The 12947-nt window shown below is 43.3% G+C and overlaps 1 protein-coding gene across 3 annotated transcripts; it reads right to left on the bottom strand.

Annotated features, from left to right (window-relative positions):
* Window positions 1-995: 995 nt before the first annotated feature.
* On the bottom strand, window positions 996-12691 carry LOC119302336. Of its 3 annotated transcripts, XM_037579381.1 has the most exons (23): window positions 12395-12690; window positions 9621-12261; window positions 9152-9517; window positions 8947-9028; window positions 8750-8853; window positions 8213-8626; window positions 7170-7829; window positions 6773-7066; window positions 6531-6689; window positions 6103-6432; window positions 5939-5986; window positions 5690-5851; window positions 5259-5435; window positions 4837-5163; window positions 4633-4708; window positions 4434-4537; window positions 3357-4274; window positions 2897-2978; window positions 2711-2814; window positions 2352-2633; window positions 2174-2251; window positions 1598-2083; window positions 996-1486 (listed from the first exon to the last, which is right to left on the bottom strand). In XM_037579381.1, the coding sequence occupies exons 1-23, from the start codon at window positions 12506-12508 to the stop codon at window positions 1242-1244; spliced, it is 8253 nt and encodes a 2750-aa protein (XP_037435278.1). In that variant the 5' UTR covers window positions 12509-12690; the 3' UTR covers window positions 996-1241. The 3 variants fall into 3 exon arrangements, with proteins under 3 accessions (XP_037435278.1, XP_037435277.1, XP_037435279.1); XM_037579380.1 differs by having other exon boundaries at window positions 1598-2251; XM_037579382.1 differs by lacking the exons at window positions 4837-5163; window positions 5259-5435; window positions 5690-5851; window positions 5939-5986 and having other exon boundaries at window positions 1598-2251; window positions 12395-12691.
* Between the last annotated feature and the right edge of the window lie 256 nt (window positions 12692-12947).

Here is a 12947-nt window from a genome sequence, read left to right as displayed (position 1 = left end):
AAATATTAAATATAGCTCCCTACTATCGGGAGGATAGGTTATAAAGAGAAACCACCATGTGAATTCCCTTCCCTCGGTTTAAATGGATCAAAGATCCATGCCATTTATTTAGTTGAGTTAAGAAAAAAAAAATGACATGATGGCATGATGACATGATGCAATGCACGCGATGCAAAGATGAATACAACAGACGAAACAAAACACACAACGAAACCCGAAAACCCTGGAAGGCATCTAAAGCTCCGGTCTTGGGGCGTTACACTGATCCATCAAGATCATCGGTTCGTATAGATGGATCAATTCCGTCCTTGAAAACTTCAACGTTTTTGGCCGATCGCTTGTTCCTGCGTTGTTGCGGCCGCCGCGATCGACGGCGTCACCCACCCGCGTTGCATTGTTGCCCTGTAAGGAGAGTTGTCGTGGCTGAGCATCTCACGCCGCATCGTCGGGATGGGCACCGCCTAGTGCCGGCCTCCAATCACCGATGACGGAGAGCCGTGAGACATGAGGCCGGCGCTTCGTCTCGCACGGAACTGCCTTGCCGTTGCGTGTAACCGCTGTTTTCTTGGCCGGATTGCTCTTAGGCAGAAACTACGTGCTATAACGTGTTAGAAAGGGAAACGAAACAATCGAGAGAGCCTTGGCACAAATGTAAAAGTGAATGCTTGTTTTTATTGATGATGGCATTTACACGTATATATAGCCTATGAAAGGATGCGACCGAAGGAATGTAAGGCAGCCGCCTTGATTAGGAAAAGCAAGGATTAATGAGATTAACCGCCTTAATTAGGAAAAGCAAGGATTAATGAGATTAATTAAATCCGAACACTCGCATCCTCCTGTATGAGCGCCTATTGAGAAGCATCCCTTGGCTTTGTATAAATAGCAGCACTCTCATCAATAAAGACATATATTCTCATTACTGCTTTCCATAGATCGAGTCTCTCGTTTTCAACTTCGAACAGTCTACTCTATCATAAACGATAGCTGCCATCTCATCAAAAGACGGAACGCCTTTGCCTCTATCATTAGTATTATGGACAGTTGCATCAATCTCTTCTATTATCATGGACACACTAAACTAAACAGCAAATAGTTTTAAGACAAGCATGGAGCCAATCTCACAAGTACTATATACATTGATTTTGCTTCCTGGCAGACACAATCACTTCCTTCAACCAAACGTTGAAGAAAGAACCAAAGCACTAACCTAACACAATCTACAATCCATCGGTGGTCCCTCAGCTTGAGGAGTCCATCGCAACCGAGCAGTCACTGTTTTGCTTTGCAGGATTATCTGCTTTGGCTGCATGAACATTCTCCCAGTTCCCTGGCAAAGCAGCCGGACTCAGGTTGTCACCTTGCTTCGGGTCATCAGCAGAGTCCATGGCAATGTAATTTCCTTTGACTGCACTCGAAATTTTGAAGCTCAGCAACTTTGTGCTAATTTCATCTATGCGTCGTCGCCCACTAGTTTGGCAGATTCCTGATGTTAAAGAGTCAAGAAACGTAGTAAGCAAGGCATATATAGCAGGCAAGGAACTAAAATAGCTCCTGGCAAAAAGAAACAGTATAACAGTTAAAGAAATATGCTGACCTACTGACCCAGGAACCCTGTCATCTGGGCAAACTGCAGATTCTCCTGGAGATTTAGCTGCAGGTGTGCCAATTGAAATCTCATCTTCGTTCCACGTTTCCATATAAGTGTCTTTGGACAAGCAAGATAGATTGTTGTTCTCCATTAATCCAGTATCAGACATGTCACTAATGCAAAGGCCCAGTTCCTCCATCTCAAAGTTAAGGTGCTCATTTGTCAATGCTGGTGTTTCTTCAGCTGGCTGCAGTGCCACTCCACTTTCTGATTCTCTAATTGGTGAGGGCTTGGGCATGCCACCTGATAGTATGGCTGGATCATCACTGTGCTCATAGTATTCCTCCTTATGACCCAGATTGGGTACATTGTTCTTCAGAGACCCAGAACCAAATAAGTAGCTTGCATCTTCATCATAACTACGGTCAGGTTCCTCAAATTCATCGCACTTGAGCTCAGGGCCAAATTGCTCATCTGGCAATGAAGATGTTTCTGCAGTTGGCAGCAGTGTCGTTCCACTTACTGATCCTCCAAACAGTGCACATTCAGACATGAGAGTGGTTTGATCATCAATGTACTTACTGCATTCCTCTTTACGCTCATGTTGGAGCTTGGTGTTGATTTCTTCTGTACTCCTTTGAACGACAGCCTGACAAATGCCTGGTAGAAGTGTCACAGCGCAATACAATAAGTAATTTTTCTAGGTATTAAAATGCATCCAGGTTAAAAAAAATACAGTCAAGTCATCACAAATACTGACCTGATCCCAAAAGACTCTCAGCCTGCCCAAACGTGGATTGTTCAGGAGATTTGGGTGCAGATAGGTTATCTGGGAGCTCCTTTCCCTGGATAGGATTGGTATGAGAGTCCTCATGTAAATGGAATAGATTACCCTTCACCGATCCAACACCAAATATGCCAATCGTTTCTTCACTACTAAAGTTGTGTTCCTTAAATTCATCCTCCTCCAGCTCGGAGCTAAGCTGCTTATCTGCTGAAGCCGATGTTTCCGCAGCTTGCAGCAGGGTTATTTTCTGTTCATCTGAATAAAACAAATATATTTTAATAAAGCTTCTATGGTTAAAGTGTACAAACAAGAATAATAAAACTGAGGTTTACCAGGTTCATCAGTAATTGATGTTTCATGAAGGGTGCGAGTGTCAGAAGAAGGAACAAGTTCCTGTTTCTCTTCCTCCTTGCAGATCACCTCAGTATTAATATCCCTATAGGTTGGACTACTCATTTTAATAAAAATGGCCAGAAATAATTCAGTGCAACTGTACTTATTTTAATCTGGAGAAATACCTTTTCACAAGATTACAATCCTCTGATGAATCCAACCGGGCAGATCCAATACATCCTGTTTTGTGGCCGGAACTCAGGAATCCTAAAAGAATGTAACATAATTTAGTTCTTCTATTGCATAGAAAAATAGTAAACAGAGGAACAACAAGAATTTGATATTCTCCAACAGACACCTACTAGTACTCCCTCCCTGTCTATTTTTATTTCGCGTATTAGGTTTGTCTTAAGTCAAACTTTGTGAGGTTTGAATTAATTTGTACTAAAAAGTATTAACATCTATGACGACAAATAAATACAATGTGTAAATATATTCCATGATAGATCTAATGATATTAATTTTGTATTTGGAATGTTGATTTTTTTCCTACAAATTTGGTCAAACATCACAAAGATCGACTCATGACAAACTTAATATGCGAAGCAAAAAGATACAAAGGGGATGGTAGGTAAAAATCCATACCTTGTTCATCGTCTCTCTCAGATGAAAACAAACCCTTAATTTCTTCAACTATACTTAAATCTACAGGAGACCCTTGATGTGAATCAGGTTCTGAAGAAACCATTTTTTCAGCATGGCGAGTGTTGGAATCATCTTCATCCTCAGTACTTGGAAGCACAAGATCATCATGCACATCTGGTCCTTTAAATGACTCCTGCGAGAACAAGTGATGAAGCCCAATGGACGATCGTCTGTGATCTCGTGAACAGCTTTCAGTGTCATTCTTCATTGAGTACACTGCTTCCACTGATAGAGCACCTTCATGTTTAAAATCTGGAATTGCTAAATCAAATGAAGGTGAAGGCTTCTCAATGGTAGCTGACACTGCTCTTGGATCACTGTCCTCCCAGCATACAGAAGCATCTTTGGGAGATTTTTGTTCAGCAGGGCCTTCAAAGAGCTCCATTTGCTGGTAATCATCTGTGGAACAATCCGTTGGTAAACTGAAATCCGACGGAATATTTGTACAAACACTGTTCAACACAGATTCAGTATCTATATAATTATTACTGCCTTTGTCACAGCTAAGACCAAATTCCACAACTTCTGTGCGCGGCAGCTTAGTGTTAAGCTGCTCGTCTCGCATATTTGATGTTTCTTCAGCTCGAAGTGGTGGAACTCCACTGTCTATGTCTTTTGTGCCAGCTTCAATCATATCATTACCGGCTCCAAAAGGAACTTGGTATTCCTTTAGCTCATCGCATTGCTGCTTTTTGAGACCCTGCTGCAAAGCCTCGGTATTGGACCAATCTATTTCATTCGGGAAATCAGTTGATTCAAACAGGCAAGGATTAGAACTCAGATGCACATCACTGTCATCGGTACAAGCAATTAGTGAGGGGCTCAATAAAGCATCACCAAGACCAGAAGCATGCTCAACTGCAGTAGGTGAAAAATAATTAGATTCTGCTCAAGCATAGGAGCTTGCTATTTGTATCATCGACAGGAAGCTGCTTATCTACTGATGAAACAATGTTGATAAGAAACCTAGTTACAAATTAAGACTCAAAGAATCGGGAAAATCAATAAGGTGATTACCAGGTCCGCTGACATTTATTTTTTGACACGAAGAATTAATGTCTGTAGGATGAACAGGCTTCTTATTTTCTTCATCATAGGCTACTTCCTCAGAATCAACGTCCCTGGGATTGGAAATTCATAACTTGCATGTTAAAGCGGTCAAACAAAAACAATTATCATACATGCTTCTAGTGATTCTGAGATGAATTACACTTACTCCATGATACTTGCAGCCTCCAAATCTAGCTGACCAGTTGCCACCTGCTCTTGTTGATGACTAGCCTTCATTAATTCTGAAAGAATACGTTATCATTCACATCATGTATTTAGCATTCAAACAGCTGAATATCATAACGTGTATTTTTTTCCACAAGTTAATGGAAGAACAATGAAAGAACAAAGGAACTCTGTTACCATATACCTTCATTTTCATTATCTTGCTGAGAAGTAACCAGACAATCTTCACTTTTGGAAACTGTACTAAAATCTACACTGGTATCATGGTCTAAACCAGGTTTTGACTCATTAACTCCAGTTTCAGCCTGAACACTTGCTGAAGAAAGGGCAATACATTCACTGGGTTCTTCTATGCTTTCCTGTGAGAAAAAGGCCGGCAAACTAAGTGGTTGTTCAACACCTAATGAACCTCTCTCATTCTTCAATGAGTGCGGATCTGCTTCATCAGGAAATCCATATTCATCTTTACACTCTGGTGTAGCTGAACCTAGTGCTGTCTTCTCTAGGGTACCTGACAAATATTGATATATTCCTCTTAAATTAACACATAACACAACGGGGCAACCAAACTACTTATCCTTTAGAGATTTTATGTAAGATCCTTACCTTCATGTACTTGTACATCATCCTGCAAGGAAAAGGGCTGCAGATCAAACGATGATTGTGCAATACTTGCTGGATATCTTTCATTCTTCAATGAGTGTGGTCCTGCTTTATCAGGTGATACACATTCATGTTTACACTCTGGTGTAGCTGAATCTACTGCTTTCTTCTCTACAGTGCCTGACAAATAATTATATATACATCTCAAATAAAATACAGCTCAATGTTGCAACTGAACAACTCATCCTTTAGAGAATATAGATAATACTTCCTCCGTCTAAATATAAGTCCTTTTAGAGATTTCAATACGGACTACATACGGATGTATATAGACGCATTTTAGAATGTAGATTCACTCATTTTGCTCCGTATGTACTCCGCATTGGAATCTCTAAAAAGACTTATATTTAGGAACGGAAGGAGTGGATCCTTACCTTGTCCTTCCTCCTTTAAGATAAGGGACTGCGGACCAAATGCCGATTGCTCAATACTTGATCTCTGATTCATCAATGAGTGGGGTTCTGCTTCAGCAGGTAATCCAAATTCATGTTTACACTCTGGTAAATCTGAACCTAGTGTTGTCTTCTCCACGGTACCTGACAGATATTTATATATTCCTGTCAAATAATATATAGCTCAATGGTGCAAACAAGCCACCCCTACTTTAGACAACAGATCCTTACCTTCTTGTACATGGAAATCATCTTGTTCATGACTAGCCTCCGATAATCCTGAAAGAATACATTATCATTCCCATCATGTATTTAGCCTTCAAACAGCTGAATATCATAACATGTGTGTTTTCCACAAAATTATGAAAGAACAAAGGGACCCTGTTATCATATACCTTCATTTTCATTATCTTGCTGAGAAGTATCCAAACAATCTTCACTTTTGGAAACTGCACGAAAGTCCGCACTAGTATCATGGTCTGAACCAGGATTTGACTCACAAACTCCATTTTCAGCCTGAACTCTTGCTGAAGAAAGGACAACACATTCACTGCGTTCTTCTACACTTTCCTGCGTGAAAAGGGTCGGCAGACTACATGGTGATTGTTCAACAATCAATGAACCTCTCTTGTTCTTCAATGAGTGTGGATCTGCTTCATCAGGAAATCCATATTCATCTTTACACTCTGGTGTAGTTGAACCTAGTGCTGTCTTCTCTAGGGTATCTGACAAATTTTGATATATTCCTCTCAAATTAACACATAACACAACGGGTAAACAAAACTACTCATCCTTTAGAGATTATTATATAGAAGATCCTTACCTTCCTGTACTTGTACATCCTCCTGCGAAGAAAGGGACTGCTGATCAAATAATGATTGTTCAATACTTGATGGATATCCCTCATTCTTCAATGAGTGTGGTCCTGCTTTATCAGGTGATACACATTCATGTTTACACTCTGGTGTCTTCTCTACGGTACCTAACAGATATTTATATATTCCTGTCAAATAATATATAACTCAATGGTGCAAACAAGCCACTCCTCCTTTAGACGATCCTTACCTTCTTGCACTTGTAAATCATCTTGCTGAACCTGCTCCATAGGTAGTTTCTTGTCAGGACTGCCCACTTTAAGTCCTGCTTCCGTCAGTAGAGGCTCCATAGGTGTTGATGGATCAATCACAAACAAGTGATCACTGCTAGGCTCAAGAGCATCAGGCTTACAAGGTGTGTTCTCCATGTTTCTCAGCAAGGCAGCTGCAGATTGGTTCAGGTTATCCACTTGCTTCACGGTATGGTGGGGATCCATAGCAATGTGGTTTCCTTTGCCTATGCTCGCACTAATTTGACAAATCCCTGATGAAAAAAATTGGATCAGGAAACACAATAGGGAAAGTAAATCTCATACAAAGGAACTAAACGAATTTATTTGACAAGACAAAAGAGGAACCATGCTGACCTACTGAACCAGAGACTCTCTCATCCATAGAAACTGCAAATTCGTCAGGAGATTTAGGTGCAGGCATGTCCCCGGGTAGTTCCTGGTCATGGCAAGGATCCATTGAAGGGCCACAGGGGAGTTCCTGGACATGGCAAGGATCCATTGAAGGGTCCTTCATGCTGGACAGATTCTTGTTTCCCAAAGATCCAGTGTCAGAGACGATGCTACCATCTTTATCACACCTAAGGTTTTGCACTGAACCCGAGACTTTGTCATCCAGAAAAACTGCAGATTCTTCAGGAGATTTAGGTGCAGGCATGTCATTTGGGAGCTCCTGGTCATGGCAAGGATCCATTGTAGGGTCCTTCAAGCTAGACAGATGATTGTTTCCCAAAAATTCAGTGAGAGAAACATTGCTGCTGTCTTTATCACAGATAAGGCTTTGTTCTGTGTTGCCCTCCAGCTTGGTGTTAAGCTGCTCATCTGGAAATGGTGATGTTTCTTCAGCTCGGAGCACTGACATTCCACTTTCAGATCGTTCATCAAGTGCAGGTTCAGACATGTCACTTTCTAGGTTGCCTAAAGTAAGTTGACCTTCACTGTGTTGATTGCAGTCATCTTTATGATCCTTGACACAAACTACATCTGTATACCTTCGCGAAACAGTTTGACAAATACCTGATACAAAATGCAAGTCATGAGATGATATGGAGAGCAAATATTTTACTTCCCCCGGTTGACAAATAGCTAGTAGTGTCGTCAGACAGCACCTTCATTCAAACTTTTCAGATTCTTGACTGCCAATATTCTTTTAAATATTTAGATTGGAAACTTGAAAATCATATGCTAAGATGTTTCTCGTAATTCATAAGTATTTCAGAGTATTGTAATTTTGTTGGGTTTCATACATATACTATGGTAGAAACTAGTGGTCAATGTTAAATCTTGCAGACCATGTCAATACCCAAAATGCCACTTTTTTGCAAAATGATGGTAATACTATCGAATCAAACAGACACAGTGTCTGAGATTAATCTAAACAAGTTTTCAGAAATATTTACCTGACCCTAAAAAGCTTTGATCCTCACATGATGTAGATTGTTTTGGAGATTCATCTTCACCGCGGCTAAAGCTTTGTACTTCGTGATCATCACCCTCCAGCTTGTGCTTAAGCTGCTCATCTGGCAATACTAATGTTTCTACATCTGGCTGCAGCATTTTTCCACTTTCTGGTACAGCAACCTGTGCAGCTTCAAACATGACACTTGCATGGATGTCTTCCGTGACTCTTGCATTGTGTAGATTGCATTCCTCTATATTATCCTGTTGAAGCCCTTCAGTATTAGAAGATGCTATCTGATTATCTAAAGCATCCACTGATTCTAGCAGTGAAGAATCCGAATTTACTTCATCAACAACAGTGGTGCTCTGTGAAATGCAAAATAGAGCTCCACTAACACCAGAGACGTGCTCAGCTGCAGTAGAAGATCCACAGGTCAGCCTAGAGATATCCATGATATTTCTGAATTATAAAAGATGAACACAAGATTTTGTGCATAACAGACACTAAAATCAAAAGAAATCAATTAGAAGACTACCAGGTTTATCCGCATGTGATTTCTCATGGGGAGCATTAATGTCTGAAGGAATAAAGTCCGTTTTCTCTTCCTCGTTGCAGATCACGTCCTTTCTAGTAATATCCCTGTAAATTGCCTTTTCCCAATTTTAGAAGAGTGGCCCGTAGCGTTCATCATGTCTGTAATTTCACTATTATAGGTATCAAAAATACATTTACCTTACTGTATGATGCACATCCTCTGACGAATCCAACTGAACAGATGCAACCCAATCTTTTCTGAGGGTGGACACTGAAAATCCTGAGAAACAAATTGATTTCAGTTTTTATTTTGCACAGAATAACATGAAGAGATTTTAAAAAAGGAACAACACAGATCAGATATTCTGCAGTAGAAACATGTGAAAGATTTCAAAAGATATACCTTCTTGTTCATTGTTTTGCTGAGACGAAAACATTAAACCTCCACTTTCTTCGACTCTGATTGAATATTCATCAGAGCCTTGATATGAGCAAGGTTTTAATGAAACAACTGTTTCAACTTGACGCTCAACCTTGTGAACATCTGATTCTTCCATGACATTTTTAAAAAATGGACTAGTGTTATGTGTATCAGGTTCTTCTATGTTTCCCTGTGAGAATAGGAACTGTAGCCCAGTGGGTGATTGTTCAAGAACTGGTGAGCACCTTGCAGCAGCATTTTCTATTGAGTCCAGGGCTTCCTCAGATAAAGCACCTACATGTGTACAGTCCGGAATAGCTAAATCGGACGGAGGCTTCTCAGTGGTACCTGAAACATTATTTGAACAAATATGCATTACTCCAAAAGCAATAGTACAGAACAACATGATAAAAAAGCAAATTCAGAGTAACAATAACACTGAGTTACTGACCTACTACTGTGCTCTCAAGCTCGAACTCCAGAATGTTACTACCATCTTTACCATGGCTGATGCTGGATTCAACGACTGTGCCCTCCAGCTGAGTGTTAAGCTGTGCGTCACGCAAATCAGATTTTTCAGCTGGGGAAGGCAGCACCCCACTTTCCAAGCTATTAGCACTACTGGCAACATCAATCATATCACTCGTGTGGCTACCATAAGCAATTTGGTCTTCCTTCTGCTCTTCAGCAGGCATGACTTCTTCCAAAGATGCTGTTCTACTCCTCTTTGCAGGTCTTCCCTTTGAAGCTGTTGGCTTTGACGGTAGCGGTGATATCGCTAGCTTCGAAGATCTGTGTCTTGTTTGCCGCAGACTCGCATCATTCTGAACAGAACGTTGGAGTTTTGTTTGTGCGCTTCTTGTGCGAACACTTGACTCTTCCCTCCTGACAATTTCACTGTGATCCTTAATCTCCTTATCAACCGCATTAGGACCAGCCGGTTTACGCACTGATGTCCTCACAGGAACATCTGACTTCGATTCTTCTTGAGAACCCTTAATGTCTTTCTCAATCGCATGAGGGACAATTTCTCTGTGATCCTTGCTCTCCTTATCAACCGCGTTAGGACAAGATAGTTTACGCACAGATGTGCTCACAGGAACTTCAGACTTTGATTCTTCTTGTAAACCCTTAATTTCTTTCTCAATCACATGTGGGGCAACAGATTTGTGTGTTGATCGCCTAGATGGTTCTTTCACTACTAGTTGTTTCTCCAAGTGTCCACCCTTAGCACATTTCATTTTAGTGTGATCACCATTCTCATTATTGAACTGTGCATCAGGATTCATTTCTGCAGGTACAGCCTTCCTGTCCTTCTCAAGCACAGCCGGAACAAATGATTTCCGTGTTAACTGTCTAACAGGTTGCTTGACTGTTTGTTGCTTCTCCAAGTCTTCACTCTTAGCACTTGAACACTTCTCACTGATGGCTGCTTCACAGTGATCATTCTTCTTACTATTAACAATAGCAAGAGCAGGTTGTCGCATTGACCTTCCAGCACGTGCTTCTGGAATCATGTCTGTAACGATGCTCTTTGTTCCTTTCTCAGTCATAGCCGGGACAAGAGATTTCTTTGTTTGTCGCTTAACATGCACTTGAGGAATCATTTCTTTTGGGAGACCCTTGCACTCTTTCTCAAGTATAACTGTGGCAACAGATCGCCGGGTTGATCGCCCAACAGGTTTTGTCACTGTTTCTTTGCTCTCCACAGGTTTTGTGAGACCCTTGGACTCTTTCTCGAGTATAACTGGGGCAACAGATCGCCAGGTTGATCCCCCAACAGGTTTTGTCACTGTTTCTTTCATCTCCACATCTCCATGCATACCTTTGGTTTCGTGCTCAAGAAACGATGGAACAACAGATTTCCGCATCGATCTTCTCACAGGCCCAGGTAGGTCTACATGCATGTCCATAGCAGAAGCCTTACCACTGCTATCAGAAAATGGGATTTCACCGCCATCTGTGGCTACTGTAGCCCTGCGATTCGACATTTTCCTCTTTTTGGACGCCACATGCCCATCTTGCTTAGCCACACCATCTTCTACGCCGTCTTTGGCGGCATTGAGCATGGTTGGGCGAGCTACCTTCAAGTCAGTACTGCCAATTGTCTGAATAGCTCTATTCCTCAAGACCCTTGTAACTGGAGCATCATTTGATACATCTGGAACCGTATGTTGCCCTTCATCCGAGTTGACATTCTTGGTTTTTCTCCTCTTCTTCGCAACGACAATGGGTGACGTCGCAGCAGCTGGTACTGAGCTTGATCTTGTAGTCCTACCAGATATTTCCACCTCGGCAACCTTCTCCACAGCAGTTTCGCCTTCCGGCACCTTTGACCTACTTCTCTTATTTTCAGAAACAGTAGGCAACGGTGGGCCGGCCACCACCAATCCAGATCTTAGAGTTCTACCAACATGTTGAATTTCAGTAGGTTGCTCCTTGACACGATCTTGTTCCTTCAGATCTCCCGCCTTCTTCCTCCCTCTTTTGTTGTGAACAACAGGAGACGGTGCGGCAGCAGGCTCAGACTGAACAGCACTAGACCTTGTGCTTCTACAAGAAACTCCAACTTGCACACTGACATCTACATTGTCAGCGTCATTCTCGCTGGTCTTCCGCTTCAGCTGATGCTTCCTACCAACTGCTTCTCCAGCGTCCAGCTCTTGTTGCTCAGCTTTGGCAGAGGTTTTCCGGCCTACAGCTCCAGCTACCCTCTCAACCACATCACCTGCACCCAAATTCGCCGCATTCCTCCTGTGTCGCCTCGTCACAACATCTGCACCTGCCTGTCCAGCATCAGTTTCGTCAGCAGAATCACAACCAACTTGGGAACGCGTTCTCCAACGCTCCCCTCCACTTTCTTGGGCGCGAGAGAGAGCCTCCGCGGCCCTCGGCCTACCCCTCGTCCTGGCAACAACAGGCGACAACAAGAGGCGTCTGCCACCCACCTCCGCCTCCTCCTCTTCCTCCAACACAAACGTCACCTTCTTGGCCGCATCCGAATCCCCACCGCTAGCGCCGCCGAACGATCGCTTCAAACACCCCTTCCCCACAACGACGCCGACCGCATCCTCCTCCGCACCGCCAGAAATCTGCAAAGCGTTGAAACAAACACAAGGATCAGTCCCTTCCATTTCCACAGCCGCTCGTCGGTGAAGTATGGCGAGGAACCGAGGGGGAAAAGCGAGGGTTCGAGGAGAGCGAGTAGGAGCCCACAGTCCATACCGAGAGCTTGGCGGCGAGGCGGGCGACCAGGTCGGCGTTGGATCCGTTGGCCTTGAGGCCGTGCTCCTTGCAGAGCGCCTGCAGTTCCCGCCGCTTCATCGCCGCAAAATCCATCTTAGCCGCGCGCACGAATCCACACCCCACCCCGCGGGTCACCACGATCCGGCGAGAGCACCGGCCATCTCCGCGGATCCCTCTCGCTGCTTTCGAACTTCCGGAGGGGGCGGGGGGAGGGCGAACGCGAAAGGAGATTATGAGCGCCTCTCGCGGACTTTGGTTTGGGATTCCAATCGATCGAATCCCGAGCGTCGGGGGATTTCGGGTTCGTAGCGGCCGGGGAATGCGGGGGCTAGTGGGTGGGGTACTGACGTGCGGGTCCCGGAAGGGCGGTGGCGGTGGGAACGGTGTGGCAGTGACAGAGAGCCAGAGGCTTGCTGCGGAAGGAGGCGTGGGCTTCGAAATTTGGGGCTTCCCGCCCAGTAAAACACGCGAAATTAAACCGGCGCATGCCCGCCAGTGCGGTTATACGGTGACGCGGTGCCAGGTTATGGCT

This window comes from Triticum dicoccoides, chromosome 5A (assembly GCF_002162155.2).
Source record: "Triticum dicoccoides isolate Atlit2015 ecotype Zavitan chromosome 5A, WEW_v2.0, whole genome shotgun sequence".
Lineage (NCBI taxonomy): Eukaryota > Viridiplantae > Streptophyta > Magnoliopsida > Poales > Poaceae > Triticum > Triticum dicoccoides.
The sequence above is the reverse complement of the archived record's forward strand: the minus strand, read 5'-3'. Positions and strand labels throughout refer to the sequence as shown.